We start from the raw sequence: 27,510 nt of genomic DNA, 5'->3' as shown, positions 1-27,510 counted from the left end.
CCATATCTGACACCATTCTGTCACCAGATCCCCTCTCAGCTTTTATTTCCACAGGCTGAATGGACCCAGGTTACTCAGCCTTTCCTCATGGAGAAGATGCTCTAGGCCCTCCATCATCTTCGTGGCCCTCTGCTGGACTCCTTCTAGGAGATCCCTGTCTTTTTTGAACTGGGGAGCCCACAACTGGATACAGTGGCATAAATGTGGCCTCACCAGGGCAGAGTAGAGGGGGAGGATCACCTCCCTCGACCTGCTGGCCACACTCTTTTTAATGCACTCAAGGATACGAATGGCATTCTTGGCCACAAGGGCACACCGCTGGTTTAAGCAAACCTGTTGTCCATCAGGACCCCCAGGTCCTTCTCTGCAGAGCTCCTCTCCAGCAGGTCATCCTCAAACCTGTACTGATGCATGCAGTTATTCCTCCCCAGATTCAAGACTTTACAATTGCTCTTGTTAGACTTCATCAGGTTCCTCTCTGCCTAACTCTCCCATCCATCCAGGCCTTGTTGAATGGTAGCACAGCCTTCAGGTGTACCAGCCAATCCTCCCAGCTTGACATCACTGGCAAACTTGCTGAGGATGGACTCTAACTCTTCACCCAGATCGTTGATGAAGATGCTGAACAAGATCAGACCCAGCACTGACCTCTGGGGAACACCACTAGTTACAGGCCTCAGTTTCCTAAGATTCACAGGGGCCCAATTTTCAAGCCTGTCCAAGTCCTTCTGGATGGCATCCCTTCCATCATATCAACTGTGCTACCAAGCTTGATGTCTTCAGCAAACTTGATCACACAGTGCACTCAATCCCACTGTCCGCCACAGTCACACAATCACCCACACAAAGATGCTGAAGAGCACCAGCCCCAAGACGGACTCTTCAGGACACAACTAATCATCCATCTCCACCTAGAGATTCCTCTTCCTACTACTACCTCACTACTTGAGGACTTTCTAAATTGAACTTGTGTTGGGACTGACTTAGCAGTATTATCTGGGGATCTGTAGAGCTCACACCACATCTCACGGCTCTAACCCCATAGCAGAGGCCAGATAAAAACCCTTGGATGCAGTAGGCTTTCTGCACTATTGTTTCTGCTCTGTGACCAAAAAGCCAATTCCCACAGCAAAAGTGTGATGCCTATGCCTCTACTCAGTAGCTGGTGCACTGATCTGCATGAATTTACCTAGCTCATCAACTCAGAGGAAAAAAATAAAAGAAAAAAAAAAAATCACACTTTTTGTATTTCAGCCGCCAGAGACATTCAGATCCTACAGGTCATCAGCAATAAAAAGCAAGATCAGTGTTTTCCAGATCAGAGCTCAAGTGCATTTCCCCCCAATACACCCAACTGCTGTTAAGGCTGATCAGCAGCATTTTAATGAAAAAAGTTGATTCAAGAGAATGAAGTGATTTCTCAAGAATACGTTTATTTTACTGAACCCCCCCTCCCCCCCATAGAGTGTGGGCAGGCTCCCAGGGCCCGCCAGCCCAGCCAGCCTCTACAGCCCACTGCCAGCTGGGGAAGAGGATTTGTAAAACTGAAACAAATTGTTCTCTTCTGCCTCAAGTTCCACAGTGTCAACATTCTGCTCCAGCAAGGGATGAAATGAAATGTCATCAAGCCAAAATTTTCCACAGTACAGAAATGCCCTTTTCTGGCCAATTCTAGTTACAGACTTCATGTATGCTGCTATTATTGCCTCTTCACAGAACATCTGTGTTTTACAGCACCTGCCTCCTAATTCCACAATCAGAAGCATGACCTTCAAGGCAATGAGAAAAGCGTGTTGGTTAAACAAGCTTTGATAAGTAACATACAACATGAGAAAATTCTGAGCATGTGAGGAGAGGGCTTATTATTTAAGACTGTTAACAGTTCAATATCGCCTCCTGCAAGACTTCTATAAAAATAGCTTTCTAATAGGCAAGCTGGTTCTGCTGCTTACAGTACTGATTTTACAACACAAGAGACAAAGCAGATGGGTTATTTTTCAAGGACTTCATCTGTCATCATGCGTGTGGTGTTGCTCTATTGATCTGTTCTCTGAAGGAATAACAAAGCACCTGGATTTCTAATTACCATTATTCCAACCTAATGAGCCACCAGTAACGTAGATGATCCCCTGCTATTTGTAAAACAACCTCTCACTTAGGAGATTTGGTTGACTTTTCACATTTCTAAATATCGTAACTCCACTCAAAATTTAGTTGAAAATATCATTATTACTCTCATTGGATGAGTGCTCAAAGTTACTTACCTCTTGCTAACACATTCTGTGTCACCATAAGGAGCAACTCATACAGTTCAGTAGATCGTTTACTGTCACAGGCTCCGAATTTATTTCGTGCTGCACTACCAGAAGTTGTAGCCTCCTACTCAACAGACACACTTTAACATGAAAGCTGACTCAACTGTCAGGTTGCCCAGGTGGTATTACTTGATTTTGTAAGAAAATGGCTTTCTATACATACTTGATCCACACAAAAACCTTTATTCAACAAATTGTAGTAGCAGAAGAAGCGAAACTAAAAGCGAAACCTGTAGTTAATGTTAATTTTTCAAGCAGGTCAAAAGAAACTATCCTTGTTGTACAGACATGAATTCTAGGTTTTTAAGTCCATTTCATCAATAAAAAGGCAACAAACCCAAAGAATTAATTTTCTTTACAACACTGATCTATCAATTTTATGGCATATTCCCTTTTGCACACAACTTTGAAAAAAGCCAAGAAAGGACACAAATAGTTACTTTCAAATACAGCACCTCTCCAAGAGACATCAATATCTATAGCCTCAGTTTCTTACTCAGAAAAAACAATTATGAGATATCTTCCCTACACAGATTTTTAACCTGATGAATGCAGTCATTTTTCTGGAGATGGCATCTTCAAGGCACAGCAAACTAAAACTGTTGTTCAGAAACAATTGCTTTTAATTAAGCCAAAAAAATTTTACTTCTCAAAGGATAGCAACAACATTTAATCATGTTCCAATTTCCTTCCCTTTCATTCCTCATTTTTTCAACAGCTCAAGACACTACTGGTTCCTCAGAATAAGTTCAGTTCCTGCCTATCTTAAATTCATATATTTTAATTAGAAACAAAACAAAAATCTTGCATTAATTAATAGGCACTTTGAGGAGATAGGAAATAGTGAACTATTAAAAAAAAAAAAAAAGATGAATTATTCCCCTTATGCATGCACCAAAGGACCTCCAAGCCAAGACTCACATTTCATCTTTTTCAGTGAAATGGTTTGCAAATCACTATTTCACTAAAGCTGCTTTAAAAACAATGTCTCCTATTTTATGATGTTGGCCCACAACACCAAAGGTAGATGTTGGTGGGATGGCAGATGTTGAACCTTCTTCCCAGAATTACGTTACATGTTGTTGCCATGTGATAGATGACAGCAGAAAAGTAGTCTGACAAAACAACCTCTGACATGGAGGGTGATATGAAGCAAAAGGTGTGGCACTAAATTCATCCACGTGGAGAAGATAACATCCATGAACATTTAGACCCTTGCTGAACATTTCTGGAGACCAAACAGTGGATGTGAGCACAGTGAGGCAAGGGGGGTAGTGCATTTCAGCAGTGGAGGCACAGAGTCACCTCTGCTGGTGCAGACTTCTCTTTTTAATGAGCACAGGATGAGGGCTCCTGCCCACAGCTGGTGAAAATGCATAGTTAAGAGTGGTGTCTGTTGAAACAAAGTAGTGTTTTGTAGAATTTGCTTTATCAAATAGTGTTACTGCACTCTTTGTATATTAATTTGCACGGAAAAAAATACAGGAAGCATTACTTCTGGAGCATCCAACATACTACAGTTTTGATAATATTTTACATTATATTCTACAATAAGTTAACTGCTGCAGCTGCTAGTTTCACAGTGTAATTTTCTTATATTAGTTTTAACATATCAAGATCCTTTTATTTCCAGGGAGTATTTAGAGAAAACTTCAGTCTGGAAGGGCAGAAGACTGATCTAGAACAAATCAATAAAATAAACAGCAGCAGGTTTTTAGGAGTGGATGTTGTGCCCTGAAATTTATAAGAAACTAAGAAACGAATTGTCAGATCATTAACTGTGATGTGCAGAATGCCATTTAAATCAACTTCAGAATTATGAATCTGGAAAGCAGCAAGAATACACAAAGAAAAGCACAAGGAATGAGGGAACTCAAAGTACAGAAGTCTGATCTCTGCACAAGGAGATAGTAGAATTACAGTAAAGCACAAAAACTACTCAAATACAGTAAAACAGACTGTATGACAGTTGAACAACTTCCCTCTCTAAACATTTTTAAGGAGGTGGCATGAAGGTGAGCAGAGGTGATACTGTTAACAATACTTTTCCATTTTTGGATGTGAGACGTAATCTGGTGAAGCCCCAAAGGTAGAATGAAGACTGCTTTCACAATAGAAAGCCATAATTAATAGAAGAAAATGCCATAATTATATGGAAGTCCATAAACATGTGAAATACACTGATATTAATAGTAGGTATCCTTTTTAAAGCTCAAGGTTGCCAGTAACAAATGGAGTTGTTGCATTGTTTTATATGTCTGCTGCTGACCACCAAAATATATTTAGCTAGATGAACTGCAAGTGCTATCATTATTATAACAAGATATTTTGAAGTGACAGATTTAAGTTTTCTGTCTGTCTCCCCCTGCCTCAAACTGTGCCATTTATTATAGATAAATTGATTTTTCCAGATGTAATCTCTGCATGCTCATGCCTGCATGAGAACTATGTGTCGTATGAGAAGTGGAACCAGAACTTTGCCCCCATGCTTTTGGGTGAAATGAGTTATTTTAGGAGCTTATACTCATCCATAATAACTGAAAAGAAATGATCTCAAAATATATTTTTATGCTGGCTCAGCACTTTTCCATCCTGCTCTGTTTAGAAACCCTGAGTCATCATCTGGACTACCTTGAACTCTGTGGAGATGACACCAAAGCTGAAGAACAGATCACTGAAAGTTTAAATGGGATTCTCCAGGCTCTGACTGAAGATAGCTAAGTATCACTCTAGATCACTTTAACTGCTTACTCAATATGAAAGCATTCATTAAAGCTTTTCATCTTTCATGATAATCTGTATTACAAGCAATTAACATTGCCACTATAGATCTCACCAGCGTGTTTTATTGTTTTCCTTTCTGTCAGCCTACTCTCTGAATTGTGACCTATTAAAGTCATGAAAATACTTTAAGATGCAAAGAAATGCCAAATTTAGGGTTCAACTTCATACAAAACAAGCTCTCCTAGAACGAAAACTGATATCCTATCAGAATATATGCCTAATAGCAACATTTAGCTCAGATATAGGTACAGAACATACTGACCCCCAGAACATGTTTCAAAGAGTATATAGTAATTAATGTGAATTTATAAGTAACAGATCTGGAAGAAAAATATTAAATTGCTCCAACTGCTTGAATTATTTTATCTCTAAATTACAACATGGATCTTGGAGAAGAAAATCCATAACCTGTGTAATATAAAAAAGATGTAACAGACTTAAAATGCAGTGCATTTGTTACTGAACATATTTCATTTTATAGCTAGTTATGCTGCACAGTAATCATTATGTATATGACCAAAAAAATGACTTGTGGAAGTAATTTCCATATGAATAAGCACAAAGGTTGATGTTCCCGAACCATTATACAGATGATTTAATCAAATACGCAGTCAAAAAATACCATAAATTAGAATAAAACAGATTTGATTCTATTTATTTGATCACCCTCCTAATAACACCAGTCTCATTTTTTCTACATCAGACTTCTAAGTAGAAGAAAGGCTCCAGAAAATCAGAACTAAAAAACACTGCAGATAAAATAGGCAGGACAGACACTACATTTGAGTTCTCTCTTTTTTTTTTTTTTTCAGCAAAGGCAACAGGGAAACTTTGTCTGTCTTTTAATTCTTACTGAAGAATCCGCTCACAATCACTTATTAAGAACCCAAATATGAAAAACCAGTGGTAGCAACCACTTTTTATGCTTCTCTGATCTCATCGTGCCTTCCATTCATACACATCGTCAGCTCACTAATGCTGTTGCACAGAACTACACAAAAAGATGTGACAGGCCTGCTCAGCCCAAAAAGCCTCTTCAATGTTTCAGACATCTTATTTGCAGAGGCAAACTCAGCATTTGAGAGGAAAGGAATCAGGACAGCCAAGGGGGTAATGACTTGTTAACCGAGATCTATTTATTATACCCCTTACTGAAGAAGGTTGCTTTACCTGTCAGCATTCACGTGGCAGCAGTCCTTCCTCCTTCCAAGCACAGGGATTTCACCAGTGGCCACACTGGTACGACAGCACGTTTCATACAGCGCACCTAAACACCTCTCAGCTCACAGAAAACAAGTTACAAAAATCTGAAGAATAAATACAGCAATAGCATCTCTAAATATTTCAGAGGCATTTTGGATGATGAGATCTGAATTCTCACAGGCTGTCACCGATCGTCATGGTCTTTCCTCATTAACCAGACTTCCTAAATGCTTTTATTTGCATCCAGATTATAACGTCTTCAGCAATATCCACAGGCTGCTATGTACTAGAGAGGATTTATTCCAAAACATGTGAACTATCTGTATATTAGTACGAAACCACATTTGTAGTTATCACAAATGCTTGCAATATTATTCAGCATATTTTTAACACAGACAGATGTGCTTCAGCATTCCAGGCCAAGAAAAGCACAGCATCCAAATTCAGCAAACAAATAGATTAGAAATGTTAAGAAAATCTTCACGTACCGAATAGTACTTCATTTACTAGCAAACAAATAAATAAGATACCATGGCTATAACATGGCTCGACAGTTACAGTTATGCCAACTTTCACACACTAAGTCAGACCTCAACCTCCTTTTCTGTATTTGTGTGAAGTCCTAAGACGACTTAGCTCTGCTAAGAAAGCTCATTAACTTTTAACTAAATTATTAAGGAATGACACTGCAAAGACATTTCCATATTATAGTACTCCTTTATGTAACAACTTAAGAAGAAAATGTGTCTAAAAAACTCATTCAATCACCCTTTACCTTTTATAAACAGGACAATCAATAGGTGCATTATTCAACAGTCTCCCAGGGATAGCTGGTTGAAAGCAAATTAATTGACTGATCTACATCTCAAAACTACAACAGTGTGTCTGGGTTGCATAATAGTCACATTGTATTGCAGTCAAAGCAAAATAATGAGATGTACAGAAATGGCTGGCACTGAAGTTTTATACAACTAGTTACTGCTTCCTGTAGACCTTCTACAATGATACAACTTCTCCCATATCTAAAGCAATCAAAGTCTGTTTGACCTAGGAAATAAATAAATATCTGCTTTGAAAGAGAAGCATGTTAGATGGGGTCCTTTGATAGGTTGCTAACTATGGCATCAGAAAGATTCTAATTCTTATATCAAGAAAGTTCATCAACTATTTCATTCATCAGACAGCATTCATTTCATTTTTGTTGTCTAGGGTCTGGTCTAAGACCTCCACCAGTCAGACAAGAATTAAATAAATAGTTCTTTCTCTCCTTAGGATAACATCTTAAGGACTCTGCACACTTTCCAGAGATGACAAACTTGCATTTATCTGAATACCCTGGTGAATGGTGATTTACTACTTTAAGGACAATTAGTCATGCTTTTGATGCAAAAAGTCTGAGGGAGTTCACTGTTCTAATTGCTGGTCTAATAAAAGATATTGTGCATACCTACAAAATTAATGGCTAGGCCACGCATCAGGAATAGAATCTTAATCCATGACTTCCCATGTCTTATGTAAGCATCTTTTTATAGTCAGAGAAGATGAAAATGTTTTCCTCTTTGCTTTGCCACCTGTGCTTCAGTTCAGCACTAAGTAGAATAATCAGATGGATAGACACTTGCTACAATTTAAGCAGATGAGTTTTACCATATATTTAGACTGGGACAGGCTAAGTACCTTGTTAAACCAAAACCTTGGATCCAAAGATACACTCTCATAACTCTAGGAAACCAAGCAAAGCCTAAGTAGTTCCAAATCTATAGCAAGTGTTGTAAACACTCTTATTGTTACAGAGCAGAGAACCTTCCGCCTAATCCAAGAGAGTGGGATCTTCCTATCTTTGGCAAAAATCCTGAAAAGCAATCCACGATGTGCAGTAAAAGCAGCCCAGGTGCTTTCAGAGATAGCTAAGAATGGTAGGTTGTATTTTAGCACATACAACGTTACTACAGGGCACATTATAGCATGTTAGCTGTGTTTTTCCACGTTTTAATGCTCACCAGTTACTGGTCTTGCAATTACAATTGTTCTATTGGCAAAGACTACAGTCCCTCTCCTTTAACAATGCAGATGAAATGAAGAAACCGTGTATTGAAGCAGATTTGGTTCTGACCTTGATACCTTTTCTGGAAAGCACAGACCAAGACATGCTGCTTCATGCTGGGAGGGCTATTGGTCGCATCTGTTATGATAATCGTAAGTATCTATTTCAGAGAACCCTATTTTTGCTATCTGCAAGAAATTATTTTGAATGACAAGCTACACTTTGAGACCTGAGCATGCAATGTTCTTCAATCTCCTGTTATACAGTTCACACAGCTCACATATTGCCAGGCTGAATGCACTCCAAACAACTCAAAGTTTCCCCATATATTTTAATTGCGTGGTGATACATATTTGTCAGACCAGAGACTGAATGCTCCTGATCTTCAATCAAAGAGTAGCAGAGCTTCATATGAATCTTAATTAGCTGCATAGAAGTGCCTTGAAGCCAAATCCTGAAGGTCACTGACTTCACCCAACACAGTAAGTGTTTAGAAGGCAAAGCATTTCTTTAAAAGTGTGTCAGAAGAAAAAAAAAAAAAAAAAAAGAAACACACTAAAAAGAACTAATAATGGCATAACTACTTCTTCATTAAAGAACATTCTTTGAATACAGAAAACATCTGTGATGTAAAGGCTTCCATACAGTCAGAATACCAGCTAGCCTGCTGACCTACAAATTGATACTATTTTCACTTAATTGCCCCAATAGATTTCTCTAGATTTTTTTCTTTCATCTTTAATTCCTATCCTGATCAAAATACTTAGTGCTTAGTGGAGCTAATATGGAGATTCTCAACCAGTACGTATTATCAGTTTCTCTCCATCTAATTTCCCTTATCTTTCTAGTGGGGAACCACGTAGCTTTATCTAGAAAACCATGGCTATGCCTCCTGTCCTATTGCTATGAAATACAAGCACATACATATGCATATACGTATCTGGTACAGACCCTACTACCCTCCTGAAAATTAGTCCAGTGATTCCCTGATTATAAGTTGTACAATAGCACTCAGCTGCTTTTCCTGGTGCTGGTCGTACATGCTGCCAACTGAAGTGCAGTCTAGGTCTCAGCAAGACACTTTCATGACAGCAATGTTATTGCATTGTTGTTAAGCAACAATCACTGATCAGCTTTGTATTTCAGTTCATGCCATTCTCAAAAGTATTGTAAAGACCAGTTTTTCATTCTAACTAAAACTACATAAAACTACATAACTACATAACTAAAACTACAAAACCAGTAAACTGTTTTCTCAATAGTTCTACAAAGCAGAAACAACTGTTATTAGTACACAAGAACTAGGAACAAATTAATTTCAATCCACTGTACATCACTGACTTCCCTCGAGCTACACTGATCTACATTGGTCTGAGGACCTTTCTCAGCCTATGAAAACACAGAAGATGGATAGAACTCAAGCATTTCCTGAATCTTAAGATTCAGAGCAATTAAAACTGGAAAAAAAAATTACTGAAGAGGATTATTCTCCTAGAATAATTTAATGTAACCTTTTTCTTCCTCAAAAAATAATTGTTACTAACAAAGAGCACGTATGTCCCTGCCCTTCAGGATGAAGGAAGCCAATGGATAATACAGCACAGGTTCCTACTCCCTGAAAGAAATAAGCCAATTCCTCACTCCATTTTAGGATAGTTACCAAGAGACACGTTGCTATATAGTTCATCAGAACTCATACTAGAAGCTGTCGTACAAATCAGTATACTCATTCAACTGCCTTAATCTGTTTGTTTTTTTTTTTTGTTTGTTTTTTAAACTACTCAGGCCCAAGTAAAACCAGGAGGCCTAGCAGAACTGTCCTGAATCAGCATTTTTCACATACACATACCAGCCTGAACTCACGATATCAAAGCTGCGTGAAATCTAGCACTGCAAGAATGAACTGGATTATCTTGCTACAGAGCAACTCAGTTGGATCCTCTTTACTTCATTAATTGGTCTCTATTTAACCACCTTTAACTTCTGTACTTGCTATTACCAGGTGATCTTCAGGAAGAGCTGGTAAAGGTAGGAGTCATCCCATCACTGGTCCGAATATTGACTGATCATGCAGAGAGTGAACCACTTGTCCACGTTGACCTATTGGCCTTATGCAATCTTGCAGACCTTGGTAAGTAAATGCCTTCATATCTTGCAGGAAAATGCCATCTTCACACCTCTCCCTTTATGTGCAGAATGCCCACACATCTGGAAGGGTTTTTGTTTTGCTGGGCATTTTGTTTGCTTTTTTTTTTTTTTGTTATCCCCTACTGGTACATAACCAGGAATTGGTCACAACATCCATGTTAGTAAAGTAGCTACTCTGTCCTGGAGTATCAGCAACTGCTGGATCATCTCAAAATAATATTTTTTTGATCCATGAAGAAGTATAGACAGCATAACTTTACCTACTGTAAATTGACATAGTTTCAACTATTCATATACGGAATATGAAATTCTAAAAATTACTACTTTTTAATAATTAGTGTATAAAAACCTTAATGAAACAGCTTAGCTTTGAATTGACACAATTTTCAAGAAAAAGGCATCTACATCAACTTAATCTGTGCTACCTTACACAAAGTAGTGATGGAAGAGGAAGACCAAACACAAGTTACCTCACCTTCTACATGGTCTGACTCTATAGTTTAAACTGTTGCTTCCTACCTACAGCAGGAGATGCAAAGAACGGGGTTCACACGTATCTTCGCATAAGTTCAAGATCTTAGCAAGATTAAAGCCATTTAACCTAATCAAAGAAGAAAATACACTGCTAAAGCAAACTGGCATGTGTCAAGAGCCAATTAAATGAAATAATCATACTATAGATGGATATATAAGGGTAAGCAGAGCTACAGTTAGGGTTAATTTTACAGCTATTATAAAACATAGCTACAGAAAGTAAACAAAAACAGCATTAAGTAAAAGAAAGTGTAAAGAAGTGATAACAGAGTTTTGCTCTCTCCATGCTGTCCGAAGTGACATAATCTACAAATAAAACCTTTCAAAACCCATTTAACTTCTATCATTTCTGATTACATGAAGACAATTTTAACATTTTATCGAACATAGAAAAATTTCTAATGCTGGCTTTTTCACATACACAGATACAGCTAAGGAAGCTCTGAGCAAGACAAAGGTTGCTGAACAGCTGGTGAAACAACTAAGAAGAGCAGAGAACCATGAGAGGTTAGAAATCATCTTTGAGGTCCTCCAAGCGCTTGCAGAAAATGGTAAGGCTTCTATAGGCTTGGAAGGAGGAGAGAAAATTATACTGGTGCTTAGCTTCAGATCTGAGTTTGCTATGGAATCCTATTAGTGGAAATCAGTAACCCCTTCAGTGGAAATAAACCACAAGATTAAAACTTGGAAGTTAAGATAATAAAAAAAAAAAAAAAAAAAAGGAAGGCGAGAGTAGTCATTTCCAATCTATTTCAGTAAAGCACGAACTGAGGGAGAACATGACTTTGCAACTGAAAAACAGACTAAATTATTTTCACTGACAAATTTTAACACAGTCTGATAGTGATAGGACAAGAAGGAACAGTTTTCGACTAAAAGAGAGAAGATTTAGATTAGTTATTAGGAGAATATCCACTCAGAGTTGGTGAGGCACTGGAACAGAAAAGCTGTGGGTGCCCCATCCCTGGAGGCGTTCAAGGCCTGGTTGGATGGGACGCTGGGCAGCCTTAACAGATGGCAAGCAGCTCACAGAAAGAGGTTGGAACTTGGTGGGCTTTTAAGACCCTTCCATCCCCAAATATTCAGTGATTCTATGATGATAAGCATTCAAAGGTATCTAGATACCTGATGAAGATTTTAAAATTGAAAACTCTTAACTGACAATACAGCAAACTTTAAGGATCAGCTCTGAAGCTTTGCTCATTCAGCCTGTGGCATCATCCTAGCACCAAGACATCTGTTAAAAACAAAACAAAAAACAATCAACAAAAAAGAGCACATCTGGAAAAGAGACTAGCTTAAAGTAAAGGACTTCGCTTCCTTGCTTCAGACACTTCACAAATAACCCAATGACCCAACTCTTAGTGTGCTTTTCTGATGCCTGCAGATGCTCTGAAAGTTCAGCTGGTGGAGGCAGGTGTGCAAGAGGTCCTGTCCGACATCCTGCTGAGGCTCCAGGGCAGTTCACAAGCTGAAGACACATGCGTTGTGAAGGCCACATCCGATCTCATCGTCTCTCTGCTTCTTGGAGGTAAAACAAACCAACAACCCACAGATTCCAGATACAAAGAACATCACAGAATCCCATTGGAACAGGAGTTGCCATTTGCTCCTTGTCTTCCATTTCCTTGACAGACACATCTGCAACCTGTTTCATAACCCAATGGATTACTCAGACATCATCATTTCCTTATTTATAGCAGTTGTATGCTCACGTTCCCATGTTTCCATTCAAGTATCACCTATATGCTGGCTCAAGCCATCTAATGTTACTATGACTGCCTCTTGGCAGAAGATAATACCTCTGTGCAGGTAGAATTTCAGGCCGTTGCAGCTGTACCCAAGACTGGTCAGTCCACATACAGCTTCTAACACTTCACTTTCAAAACTGGCCTAACAGATTGCTTTGAATTTAAAGCCAGTTGTCAGATTAAAACATTTACATGGCCTTGAGCCATTCATTTCTTTCTCATTCACTGCTTCAAGCCCACGTATATACTCCAAATATTCGGATTAACCAATAAACTTAAAAATTTATTTGTAATATAGATTGCGTATCTGTGAAGCAGAAAAAAAACAACATTCCAGACCATACACATAGCTGACCTAGAGTTTTCTCAGTCTTTAAGTTGATTTGAGACACACTGCAAAAAGTCTGAAGACTTCTAATGGCACCTAAGTTTAGGTGTCCCTGTTATCCCTGTTGTCATTTTGGGCAAATGAAAAAATAAGTTTCAAGAACTGCATGCTTACACTGCACCCCACTCCCAAATCCCAAAGGAATCATCAGTCAAAGGTCTTAAAGCTTGTTGTCATTGTTAATAATTGAAGTTATCATCGATTCAGATTTTCCCCTGGATCCCTCCAAAGACAGATGGAACAACTCACTGTGTGGCTATCTACAAACAGATGTAAGATGTACTTGACATTTTCCATTTATTATGCCTCAGATAAGTACATGCAAAATTTTGTCTAAGGGATGTGGCATTCTCTCTCAGAATGCTGGAACCTGCCTCATATCCAAACGTGCAGATATAGAGTCAGGAGGATCGGTTATTGTCAGCTTTACAAAACTAATGGTAAAGTTGATTGTTCTCTACCCATCATACCTAAAAAGCCACTGTTTGTAAGTAGAGGGAAAAGCAACACTATCAGATTTCATTTGCTGCACGTCTCTTAATAACTTGCTTTTCTGTAGGCTGGAGACTTGAATACTTTTAAGTAACAAAAACTAATGTTGAAATAATCTAAGGAACAATGGTCAAAAATAGGGTGATCAGGGATGCAAGCATTCATACTTTGTTTTACCTAAAACCAATATTAATAGAGATGAGACTCTGGAAGAGTTTCATAGCAAATTCATTTGTTCAAAATACACAGACAAAAAAGCTCAAGTTAAGTCATTTTTATCTTTCATGCTTTCCTATTTTAGAGATCTTTGAGCTTTAATACAATGCAGAGAGAAACAGAGAAACTCTTATGAAGAGATTCCTGGGAAGCCTTACTGTGCTGAATCAGTCAGAGGAAAACCCACGTTTTCTGTCCGTTCCTCTGCCACTGACAGCTGTTGTACTGGGATCAAACTGGGTTCAAACAAAAAAGAGCTTTTTCAACACTGCTTGACTTTCTCCATTAATTTAATTATCAGAAAGGACTCCCTCAGATCTCTCTGAATGGTCAGCAAGATAGTAAGCTTTAGAAAAAAAGCTGTGACTACCATATGTGTTTCTCCCTACCTCTCCCCTGCATCCTCCTTATACTTCCTTTATTCGTGGTCTGACTTAGCTCTTAATCAGCCATTGTGTGTCACTGACTATGAAGCCCTCTGTGCCTTTCAACTTACTATCTTCCATTTACTCAGCTGAATGGCTTGCTTTGTCACTCCCTCTTCCTCCTCCATCTCTCCCACAACCCCATTAGATATTTCTTGGGGAAAAATTGAATAATCCTTTTCACATCCCAGTTTGTGCCACTGCTGTATGCATAGCTTTAATCTATGAAAAGAAATCCCATGGAAACCTCATGTCAGCATCAACTGACTTCTAAGGCAGTGAAAAATGGCACCTTTTGCAGCTATCGAGATGGTTGTTCCTAGCAACTTAACTATGAGCCACTAAATTCTGCTACTAGCCAAGCAAAAATCCATAAGAGAGGGAACCAATTTGGAACTCTGGAACAATCAAAGCAAGGCAGTCGCTACTGGGTTCCACTACCTGTACTTTACTACAAGAGGAAAAAGATGCTTAGCCATTCTTTGGTTTGAAAGGTTGGGGGTGTAGAAAAATTAAGTTCAGTGAAGATTAGCCTGTATGGAGGTTAAAGCATTTTTTGCCCGTAGAATTCTGTCAGCCTAAAACAGACTATTTTCTGAGAACTTATTCCTTAATAGAGCTAGGCAACTTTCCTCTTATACTCTAATGTCCAAAGATTAGGGCCAGGCAAGAGAACATGTTTTTACTTGTGGTTCTTCAATCATCCTCTTTACAGAATGCAGACATGAAACTGTAATTAAAAAAATTTTGCATGAATGAAATTTGAAGTACTTCTCTGACTAACAGTTTACTCATGAAAATATCTGCTCACACTCAAATACTTTTACATTCTTATTGTACACACAAAAATTTAGGAAGAAAAACATGCCACCAACTGAAATGCAACAGCAGAAAAAACACTAAAAGAGCAGTGCTGTTGTTTCAAAAGGGAACATTCAAAAGGGAATAGTTTCTACTGCTTTGGAGTAGAAATAGCATTCAGACCAGCACAAGCCTTAAAAACTACTACATATGGCCATTTAAGCAGTGTACACAAAAAACTAGAACTTGGTATATTTTAGGCATGCAGCTCGCAGCATAAGAATCAACTAAACCTACTTTTGGTCAAATATGTACTAAGACTGTATTAGCTAAATAAGTAATTCATTATCCCACGTGAGGATGTGATCTTCCTGAGTAGCACTGACAATTTTTTGCCATCTTTTATCAACAAGTAAGATTTTTTTTTGCCATCTTTTATCAACAACTGTCTTTCATACAGTAAGAGCACAGCAATGAAATAATGTTGACTGGTGTCAAGAAGATGCTTTGCTTGCAATGTGATTAACTAAACAGAATGATCAAATACAGAAAAATATTTGCCAAATGGCATCTTCAAAACACTTCGTACAGGAAAGATGTGGAGGGTAGCAATTTCCTTCAACTCTTTAAGATCAACAATCACATTTCCTATCAAAGGGAGCTAAAGAACTTCTGATAATGAAAGAGTTGTCATCCCTGCAGAGTGTTCTCAAAGAAAGGGAGACAATACAGACACACAGATACTCAAAAAGTACCGTGGAGCGCATACTGCCCAAAATCATTGTTCTTCGTAAAGCACAAATCCACTCTTTCTCCAGGTTTGAACACATACAAACTCTCTAAATCCAGAGTTTTTTCTAGTTTCATGAGTGCAACAAAGACATTTCATAAAGTGCGTTTCTCAGAACAGGTAAGAAAAAATCTAACAATCTTACTATATAAAAGGAGGAGTCATCGTACAAAACAAGTAATCAGACTAACAACTGCTGGATAAGGTAGCTAGTATCACAATAGTCTCTTAAACAAGTAGAATAGCAAAATTGGAGTATTAAAGCTATCCTGCAGAGAAATGTGAAACGCCACTAGAATTCCATCACATATATACACGGGAAATTAAAGCAGTACTGGAGGAAGAAATTTATTGGTAAAGATATGGCTTTTAATCTGACAGTGAATGGCTCTAGAAAGAGTTGTCAAGCCATGTCTTACTCAAGGATGCATCTCAGCATCAGTTCACAGGCAGCTTATGTCCACTTTTCTCTCTAAAGATTTGAAGCTTCTAAAAACTACTGCCAAAAGCTTCCATCTCAATCTTTTCAAAACGTTATAAGAGACCAGACAAAGACTCCCTGAATTCTCAATTCATATTACTTAAATTCTACCAGCGATTCTCATTTCACCTCCCCCACCTGCTTGGTTTCTCCTATTTCCTTAGATGGCAACTGTGTACGAATGGTACAGGTGGGAGTCATACATCAGCTTCTGGATCTTTTGGAAAAACACGTGGAGAGTGAAGACATCTCTGTTCAACATGCAGCACTCAGTGCACTTCGAAACCTTGCTGTCCCAGGTACAGTTTGAACACGACAGATTTACTGTGATTCTTTGTAAAGCTGGGTCATTTAATGGAGATCTGTGCAGTTATGTCCACGTCACCAATTCCAGTCCTCCGTATTCTGGAGGACAACTGAGTTTTTTCCACCCTACAGGAGCATTTTATGTAACCCATCTGGACTTACCAGATATACAAGGGACCTAAATATAAAACAGCCTGATCTCGTTGTCAGCTGCTGAAGTGATTTCACATTAAAAGCACACAGAGGTTAAAGACAAAAACACGTAACAACACTTATAACTTCACCCCATGTTTTGTACTATAAGCTATCTCACCACACTTGGTAGACATTATAAATTTGTTCTTCTATAAAGCCCATATCTATTGGAAATGTTGCGTGTGTAAGAGTTTTAAAACTCCACTCTCACGATCTTAAATAAATGTACCAGAAAACTCTGTTACCTCTAATCTCTAAACTACAGCTTCCACGTGAAAGTACAACTCAGACCAAGAAGATTTTACTACAGACCTCACAGAACAGCACCCCACACCACAGTCCTCACACTGCTGCAGAGCACTTCAAATAAGAACAAGGCACCAACATTGTTTTCTGAAAATTAAAGTATAGAGTTATTACGTCAACTAGCCAGCACGCTTAGTTGAGTAAACATTTCTATATATAGTCACTGCTTTGAATAAACAAGAGCCCCACAACATACTACTTGCTAGTTGGCTTCCATTGCTTCCGTTTGTATTGAGATATACCTTTGTTTCTTCCCAGTCAGGAAGATTTCTGTGGCACATCTTACTCCTTTCACTGTCGCCTACATATCCTGCAAGGCACATGTAAGATTGGAGGAAAATTGCTCTGGAGGAAGCAGCTTAGGTAGCACAGTTAAGCAGCATTAGGACTCTTTCCAGACAAGCTTCTGATTATTACCAGGGATTACTACACTAACAAGGAGCAAAGGCAAGATTTGAGAGAGGAAAGCAAAGAAACAAAGGCATGAACAACAGAGGACCAGCGAGCTCAAATAAAAGAAACATCATATGCAACCAGTACGGTTATGCAAGTCATTTCTGCCACTCAGCTCAGTTAAGATAAGCAAGAACAGAAAAAGCCTTCATCAAGCAAGTGGGCGAGTGAATAGAAATCTATTACAAAATATACAAAGAGAAACAAGAGTGTTGTGTTTATCCTGTTTTTTACTGTGTTCTGGGTAGGCTTGAGATCAAAAGACCCAGAAGTCTTCTAACAGCAATTTCTTGAAAGCTTTTAGCTCAAAACACAGACCTAAATAGTTGGTCTGTCCTGACCTTATCTCCAACTTTTCTACCAAGTTGGACCTTTCCGCTAAAAGCATAATGGAACGCTAGATTCAGAACAATGATTATATTAAGTCATAACTGTAATTTCAGATGTTTGTGTAATGACTTAACTTCCCATTAATTCCTTTTTATTCACCAATTCCATTCTCTAGTTGTTAACAAGGTTCAAATGCTGGAGGAAGGTGTGGCAGAACGGATTCAGGCACTTCTACGGTCAGAGATGCCTCCTGCGCAGTTTAAACTTCTTGGAACACTACGAATGTTAGCAGATGGCCAAGGTAGGGAATTGCTGATGTTTATTGATGTCAACTACAAATTCTTCTCCTTCCTGTGTCCCATAGGGCACGTACAAGGAGAGGACAGGCTAAGCATCCCACTAACCTAATTCCACTCCCTCTGGCAAGGTTCCCACAGAGACCATTGCTCAGGGCTGCAAAAGCCTTCCCACACCACTCTCAGTCAACCTCAGTAGATGAGGAACACACCAAATAAACAACCTGTAGTAGTCAGTGCGAAATGCCAAAGGCCTAAAGGAAAATGTTTTCTACAGAAAATACATCAACAAAGCATGAGTACGATGGAAAGGATTTGTAATGCCAGATAGCTAAAAAATAAACAAACAGAAGAATTAAACAATACAAAGGAGTTGAGGTTTATGAAAAATGAGTTGCTACCACCAGTCCAGTAACCTAGTCTCTCTCTATATATATTTTCACAGGTTAGTTTTGGTAAGGCTCAAATGTTGAAATTAAGGGATTATCTGCTTACACTTCACATCATTTTGCTTTACAATGAGATGAGCATGCAAAGGCCTTCAGTGAACGCTTCTCAACAGTCTAGCTATATGCAAAGTGCACAATTAAGGCATAAAACCTCACAATTACATTAACATTATGACAACATTCAGTTTCTTAGCAGAACATATACATAAAAACAAGTTGCTGCAGCTTTTTATAAAAATGGTACGATAGTGGTCTGAAGCCACCAGAGCAGCTGCTCTGGAACACTGATCAATTTAGTTATCAAGGTAAGATCTAGCACTCATTAGTTTGCACTGATTCCAATGCTTTTAGAAACCTGCTTCCACTTAAATTTCAACACAGCAAGATATACAGGAGTTCAGCCTCTTAGGTTTTGAAGCAAGTCAGTGAAATGCCATTTCTCTGAAGTTATATCTTGACTGTGAGAGGGGAGACTATTGATTTTTTTAATTGAGTCACAAGAATAGTGAAGATCTACAATATTAAATACTGTATTACTTATTATTACTGTTTTTAACTTAATGTTGTTTGCAAGCCCTAATAAGAAACTAAAATTTGGCAAAAAGCTTCTGAATATGAAACAGTACCAATATAATAATGTTGAGTAGAAAAAAAAGATATAGAAGATTATTCAATGTTTACCCATTTACATCTATGAGCACACACTTCTCCCACCTTTAATTACTTTCTATTTTGTTTACCCAAGAGCTAACATTGCCCTTAATTAACTCAGTCTGAGACTCTTATGAATACGCATCTACTAGCAAGTCCACACTAAATTAGTTAATTGCCTTATCTAGGGTAAATTAATTACTGACAATCACTGGGCATGCTGAGGCTTACAAAATAGACTAGAAAAGACAGGTTTCTTTCCAACTATAGAAGAACACACTGAAACGCGTCAGCTTTGTTACACTAAAAAGAACACAGCAATAATCTTTGCTTTAGAGCTGCAAAAGAATTTGTGCACCTCGCTACATGGTCAAAGGACATGCAGCTCAAATTCAAGGTCAGTAATATGCACAATTTATTGAAGCTTGGCATTTTGTAAGCCACGAGGTCCTTCTGTTCCTGTTAACATTGACTAATTGGTTTTTGTCTCAAAGATCTATCACTGGTAGACATCAGGAAATCCCTGACAAACTGGGTCAAGACCCCTTCTTTGAATAAACCTCTTACACCAGTTTCATTTGCCACCCTCTTACCTTTGTCAGCTTTCTCAACTAAACTGGATTACCATGATCTCCTCAGACTAACATGTAACATCTGACCTAGAAATAAAGCCTTTTCATTACCGGAGTTTATCATACAACATGCCACTCAAAACAAACACATGGGGAATGGGGAAAAGCTCAGAATGACCAGCATGAAGTCAAATATAAAATTCCTCAATCACAAGCAATAAAACCAGACTCTTAAATTTCAGCTAAAATCTATTACCACAATGTATTCTTGAAAATAGAACACAATCAAAGCGAGCATCAGTCCTGTGACTAGTATGTGCATTAAACTACACAAGACTCAAGTGCTACGGTACTAGACTGACACAATACTGCAATGGCATCTGCAGCACTATAGCTCCTTCTGCTACTGAATTTTAAGGATTTGGGGTTTAGTTTCCTTTACTGGCACAAGTCTTAAATCACAGTATTTCATCAATTTCAAGAACTTATCCAGTAGGTTTTTTCCAAGCGTCAATAATATGGATTAATGCTTCTGGGAAGTCCTGAGATACGGTTGCTGAAGCGCAGGGAAAAGCAAAGAAACAAGTTCCTCCAAACTTATGACAAATTTTAGTTACATCTAATAGACAGTTTAACAACTCAAGAGTGTAACTACAGACATGCTGCAATTCTGTACTAAGCCTTAGACTTTTCACATTATACCAACCATAATTATGCCCATTACTGAGAACAAAGAAATGGCAAGGTTCCAAAGAGCTTATGACGACATTCATACAGGGCTCAAAGGGCAAATATGCAAGAAATAAAGGGAAAGGGATAGGCCACATATGAAGTTTTCAATACAGTAACGTAAGATTTGCTTTCAAAGATCCGAATTGTTCATTTTAAGCCTTCAGCAGCCTATGAAAAGTTTAGCTTTACAAGAACAGCTTGATTTATGTTTTTACCTCCAAGACGTGTCCTGAAACAACTGACATTCCACAGGCAAAGATATCCAAGATCATTCAAGCCCAATGCTTTATTTACAGCTTAGACCACAAGATGGAGCTCAGTATCCTTTGCTAATTTTACATTCATATTTCTGGGACAAAGACTGAGATTGTAAATGTCTGCTGCTGATGTTTTTCTCTTCAGCTGACGCGGCTGAAATTTTGGGCCAAGACCCCATGCTGCTGAACAGACTGGTGCAGTGGTGCGATGTCAGTGACAACACCGACGTTTGTGGAGAAGCAAATCGGCTCCTAGCATCAATCTTGCGTCACAACAGATCCCAAGTATGAGAGCATATGTTTAAACCCGTCCTCCTTAAATTTTTTTTAAAGCTTGTCCATATAAGCTAGGGGTAAAATGTTAAATGGTGTGTACGATTATATAATTTAAAAACATATATATATTTTGTTAAAAGTATCTCTAGTCAGCATCAGTAGCAACTGGAGAGACAGAAGCAAAAAATGCAATTCACTGCACAGACAGAAATCACACCAACAAGCAACATGGTAATGACTGTCACTTGTTAACTTCTACCCTGCTCAAATTAAGTCTTGACCAATGTTAAGTGACACTTTTCTATTTCCATAAATAAATCAGTTTCAAATACCTATTTTAAATGGTAAAGATAAGCCAGCTGTATCCTGCACATCTTTCACAAGTTCCAGACAGCTTACTTGTCTGTCTGTTGAAAACGATGAATCCAGTGTGAGCTGCACCTGCTAGCGAATTAGAACAAGCTTCTCTTTCTTGTAAATCGTGGTATTATGTACAGACATCCAACTATGCTTTACTCTGAAGCTGTAGAATAAGAAGTAGTGACTTATCTGCATAGGCTTTGAGTGTAAAACTAAAGCAACTGCTAGTCTGAAGGCTTGAAAGAAAAACTGCAATAGATTCAAACTGAACCTCTTAGAGACCATGCAAAGGTATCTATGCACACATCCTCTCTACATACTTCTGTGTACCAACATTTCAAGTAAATTAGAACAGCCTTAAGCACACGTGCACGACTTGTTCCAAAGACTTCTGCAGTCCTATGATACATTGATTTTCATACCATCAGCTCATACTGCAGCAGGCCAATCATTTCCATCTATCTGGAGACTGAAGAATGCAATCTCTTCCCTTTCCATTCTACTCACAGCTCTCATTTCCATTTATGCCCTTTCATCTTTTGTCTAACAGGAAGTGGTCAAAGCAGTGCAGGAGGCACAAGGAGTGAAGCACCTGGTTTCCATGACCATGAGCAAACACGATGCCATGCAGAACGAGGCTCTGAACGCCCTGGCAATAGCATCTGCTATTGATTTAGGTATTATTCTCCTGAAAGTATTAATCTGTGCAGAATCCTCATATTATTAAGCAACAGCCAAGCTGCAAATTCTACTTGTAAGTAAAAGCACGACTGTCTAGATAGAACTCCTCAGACAAAGGAGGTTATTCACCTAGAAAATGACAGAAAGAACAGAATTCAGGAATTGTTTAGATGTTGGGTTGTTGTTTTTTTGTTTGTTTGTTTGTCTGTTTTTTTGCTTAAGGTGGAGTTAAACAGTCAAATAATCAGGTTGTGTGGACAGGCACAATCTGTTCCCTACAAAAAATATAGAAAGCAATGAGAAAAGGTGTAAATGCAGACAGTTACACAGGGGCTGGTTATGAACTTGAATGATCACTGAAATCTATAAAAGGATGAAAGTTTTCACAAGACAGTTATCTGAATGTAGGAGTACAGGAAGAGCACCGGCAAAAAGGCTCTGCATAATCTGAAAATGAAAAATTACAAAACTATAAATGCTGTAACTATTAGCGAGCTGAATTTTAAGAGAGATTGTACAGTAACTTCTCAGGTTTATCCTGCATGATTGATCATATTTGAAAAATTGGGCTTAGTTTGTGACAACAAAAACAACCACCACAAACCTACATATATGAGAAGAAACTGAAGGCCAACTAAATTTAGAATTTTCCATACCAACAAGGAAAGCAAGACAATGAAGAGCCCATCTTAATGCTTAGTGTATCACCAAGTATCTCAGACTCAATATCTAATGTTGTCTTATAGCATCTGTAGTATAACGTCTTCCTGAATGATGCCAGAGGAAAAAAATTCTACCGATCAGACGCTAATTCCCCATTACTGAGAATGTCCTCAAGACATGTTTGTTTATGTAACTGCTTTTAAACAAAGCCAGTTAGAAATCTTATTTTTATGAAAATGCAAGCATCTTCACATTCTATCATCTTTTCAGCTCAGGTGTCTGATTGCTTATTTTTCAGAAACCCTTGAAGAATCTTTCAAGGAATCGCAGCTAGTACAAAGCTTACACAAACTTCTACAAGATGATAATACGAGTGCCGAGGTGAAATATAATTCAATGAGTCTTCTGTGCAGTCTTCTTAATTCAGGTAACTTCATTTTAAGTACTCTTGTGATGCAAAGATGGATGTTTGCGATTGAAGTATTTGCTGTTTCTGAAATGTACTGTCCTTGTGATACTACAATCAGTGAACAGTAAAGGATAAAGAGGCTCATTCTTCATTGATCTCTAAAAATCTCACTTGTGGTTTTATTTCATGATAAATTGATTAAGCTATTAGTTAAGCTAAAAAAAAAAAAAAAAAAAAAAAAAAGAAAAGCTTTATTCCACTGTTTGTGGCAGAATCAATTCCTGAATAAGCAAAACCAGAGCCTTAGAATAAATTCATCATGCACCAATCTGGCATCTAGCAGTCTCAGGCCCTGCCTATACCATAACATTTTGGTCTTCAAAGAATGATGGAGTCTGCACATCACTTCCACAGTTCAACATACCTTTATTCTGTCAACACTGCAGGCAAACCAGAGGCTGAAATAAAACAGCACCTTTATATCAGCACTCAGTTAAATGTATAGGAAGTTTCAGTAAAACAAATGAAGGATATGATTTCAGTTTCTCTCTATCTCTGGTCAGGGAAGACTGAAAAAGCTTCCAAGCAAGATGAGACTGGTCCTGGAAGCATGGTGTCAGCTTAAAACAATCATTCTGAAACCAGGAGTCTAAAAATCTCATGCCACAATTCACTATGTCTTTATGCATAAATTATGGAAACTGAAAGCAATTGCTGTGCTTTGCCAAAGATCTGCCACAAGATGAGCTGCTTCTGAAGTCCTGGCATTGCCCTATATTTGGCAGACAAGCTGGATTTTGCAATGCACACATATTTCCCTGTAGTCATACGTGTATTGGCTCAGGGCTAAGTACCCACATCTTTCAGTGTGACTATGCATCATTCACACAAAAGATCTGAACTGAAAAGATGTATTTCATTAACATTCTGCAGACTTATCCGTAACAGTAAGAATCGAGTCTTACCAATATAGATAGGCTAGCAAAGCGCAGAGGCAAAAAAAAAAACAACAAAAAACACTCAAGTGTAGCTTGTACTATATTTTCAAAATACTTTTCTGCTGTTTAACCAGGCTTTGGAAGAGAGAAACTGAAGTGAAACTCTTAAAAATAAGAATAAATACTTTCAAAGGGTTACAAAATACCCATTGAGAGGAACATATTTAATAAGAAAAATCTGCTTCCTCTGAAGGTGGTCAAACAACTTCCTAGCAAGGTGGCCGATGGCCCGTGCCTGTGTCCAACAGACATTTTGGCAATGTGCCCTAAGTCATAGCATTAAGCATTAAGTCATACCTTAACCTTTGGACTTCATCATTTTTTAATGTCCCTTCCAAGTGAACTATTCTATGCTAAAGCAGCTCATTTTAAAAAGCAAATACTCCAAATGCATATATTACAACAGTTGTTGGGAATGGCTGTGCCATGGAGCATCACTAAGTTAGCATTTACTCTCCCACTCAGGCCATCTGAGACAAGAAATAGAAGACAACAAGATTAAAGAAACACTCGAACAGCTCTGCAGTCACAGCAGTGCAGATGTGGTCAAGGAAGCTCTTTTAACATTGCAGATTTTGAAAGGAGAGTCACCCTACTAGCCCCCTTCTTCTACCAGAGCAGTCCTGAGCAGTTCCTCTACAGAGCAATGCTATTACTGAAGCAAATGTGATAAGATGCCAGCTCTGCCAATGCCACTTTACATTTGTCATGCTGCTGCACTGATGCTATTAAAGACCAGGTACAACCCCTGCTTTTCAAACTGTACATAAAATGATTTGGCCTACAGATATCTTTATTACTGCTGTTCTTCACTGAGCTACCAACACATGCAGTAGGAATAAATTCTGTCAATGTTTACAAACACTCTTGCTTATGTGAGAACCAACAGGCAATTACCACCTTTGCAATTTAAGTTGCATCATATTCTCAAATCAGAGTAACACAATTTTTACTTTAAGTGTTTCAAAACCATGGTGATTTGAAAATTATTATAAAAATCTAAAGCTTGGATCATGCAACCCAAAGCAATTAAAATTTAGTTTAGATGTGAGCCACTGATTAAACAAAGCAATGGGCTGATCAGTACCAATTCAGCTCCTGCACGTTATGAACGTAACCGTGCACCCTGTTGTTAACTGGAAATCTCACAACCATCCACAAAGCTGTACCTTCAAACCAACTTCCTCTCCTCTTCCTCCTTTTAATTTCTGCTTTAGAAGTCATCTGAGTTTTTACCTACTAATATAACAAACTGTACTGCTAAGCACATGAGGACACAACGTCGTCCTGTGTTCAGAGATACAACTAATATAATCTGGAATTATACGCAGTCCAGACAGTACTTGGACAAGACACAAATTAAAGCCAGTCAGTTGTGGGCATGGGTGAAGATTTGAAGATGACTGGCATTTCAGAAAGGTATCTCCACTAAGATATTCTCCACTAAGAAAGGGAACTTCATAAAACCACTCCAGACAATTCACTTGATAGCATTAAGACAGAATATAGCAGGATTATTACAAGTTTTTGTTTTGTTTTGTTTTGTTTTTTATCTTCTATATACACACACACACCTCAAGCAGCCACCACTAAGGTTGCCATTTTTAATAGAAATGATCCAGCCTCAACATTCTACAGCACTTATCCTAGACAAATGAACAATAAATCCATTATCTATTGGCTAAATGTTTCTGACCTTTCTAAAATTCAAAGCAAGTTTTTGTTCTAACATTTTAAAGTCAAAACAGTCAATACAGACACACCAAATTATCAAGTAAACCTCATGTTCACACCTGTTAGGTTACTTCCCTTCTGCACTCAATGATTTCAGGACCATTGCTCAGGTAGAACAAACCTGACTCTCAGTAATTAACTGAGTGACACCTAGATTAGTGGTCATCACAGTACAAACATCAGTTTATAACTTGTTTTTTTTTAAATATCTGCAGATTGCATAACTGTTTCTCTGCGAACTGACTTTCAACTTGCATTTTTTGCATGGCTTTCCATTAACAGTGAAGAGAAAAGCACACAGGTCACTTATAATTCATCAGTCAAGACTGGAAAAAATATCAAGAATTATGTTGAGTAAAAAAAAAATAAAAAAAAAAAGTATTAGCACACCTTTACCTCACAGAGGATAATAATAATAATAGCAGTAGTGATTGCAAGCAATAAATTTTAGAAAACAAATTCCAGCAGTACAAAACATTTATTTTATTTAATCAAATGTAAGGCTTGAGAAAAATTTATATATATATATACACACACACACACACACACCAAAAGTCACTCAGAAAAGCCATCTCAGAAGAGACAGGACCTCCCCTTACACAGGATAAACATTCAAACTGCATGAAAACCCACAGGCAGTATGGGAAGGAATAGGAAAGGACAGAGTGAAGAGACAAAAAAGCAAGGTAATGCTATATATAAACCAATTGCCACATGAACCTCAATGTACTTGAGGTATAAATCTATCCACATGGCAGTGTACAAGAGTCAACAGAAATAAAGACCCCCTTGGCAAGTAATATTCAGACTTTTAAGATGTGACTGATGTTTCTTTGGTCACTGCACTCTCATCTGTGCTCATATTCATCCTCCTTTTTGTAAACAAACTAAGTGTCCAAACACGCATAAGAAACAAGAGCAGTTGTGTTGTCAGAACCAATTGAGAAATAAATACATTGCGTCACAGAAATATATTGTGCTCATTTCTGATAAATAAAAATGATCACACATTGAAGTTCCCTTCGCTCAGTCCAGTTATTCAAGTCTGAACTCATATTTGATATCTTCATTAAAAACCTTGCTTTCGTCGTAGTGTTTGTGGAGTTGTTCCAAATGCAACCAATAAAAATCTCAACATCATCAATTTATCAAACCTATCCCTGCAAAACTGTTGATTTGCTTCTCCTTTGGGGCTTTAGAGCAGGCTCACACTCAACTGCTTATTCTGACAAGACTTGTTTAAACCATAAGCTAAATGGTTAGGCATGAAGTCACTGTGGGTCCATACAAAAGGTGCTAAATAAAACTGTAAGTACAAAATGGTAAAGTATTCCCATTCCGAGTCTGAAATTACAGTAGCCACATGTACCACCATCAAGGGTGGTGGTTTAAATGCTCAGAGGTAAAACAGCCTACAGCCACAGGATTTTAAAAATTTTACTGAATAAATGCAGAGAAGTTTATCCATGG

At 38.1% G+C, this 27,510-nt stretch overlaps 1 protein-coding gene across 1 annotated transcript; it reads left to right on the top strand.

Moving 5' to 3' along the window:
• Window positions 1-3,364: 3,364 nt before the first annotated feature.
• LOC125693161 (rap1 GTPase-GDP dissociation stimulator 1-like) lies at window positions 3,365-25,853 on the top strand. The gene is made up of 10 exons (XM_048944710.1): window positions 3,365-8,498; window positions 10,349-10,477; window positions 11,454-11,579; window positions 12,416-12,559; window positions 16,537-16,671; window positions 18,138-18,263; window positions 21,065-21,204; window positions 22,106-22,232; window positions 23,198-23,326; window positions 24,772-25,853. The coding sequence occupies exons 1-10, from the start codon at window positions 8,378-8,380 to the stop codon at window positions 24,903-24,905; spliced, it is 1,311 nt and encodes a 436-aa protein (XP_048800667.1). The 5' UTR covers window positions 3,365-8,377; the 3' UTR covers window positions 24,906-25,853.
• The last annotated feature ends 1,657 nt before the right edge of the window (window positions 25,854-27,510 follow it).

This window comes from Lagopus muta, chromosome 5, assembly GCF_023343835.1.
Source record: "Lagopus muta isolate bLagMut1 chromosome 5, bLagMut1 primary, whole genome shotgun sequence".
NCBI classification, from domain to species: domain Eukaryota; kingdom Metazoa; phylum Chordata; class Aves; order Galliformes; family Phasianidae; genus Lagopus; species Lagopus muta.
This window is presented reverse-complemented; position numbering and strand designations above follow the sequence as displayed.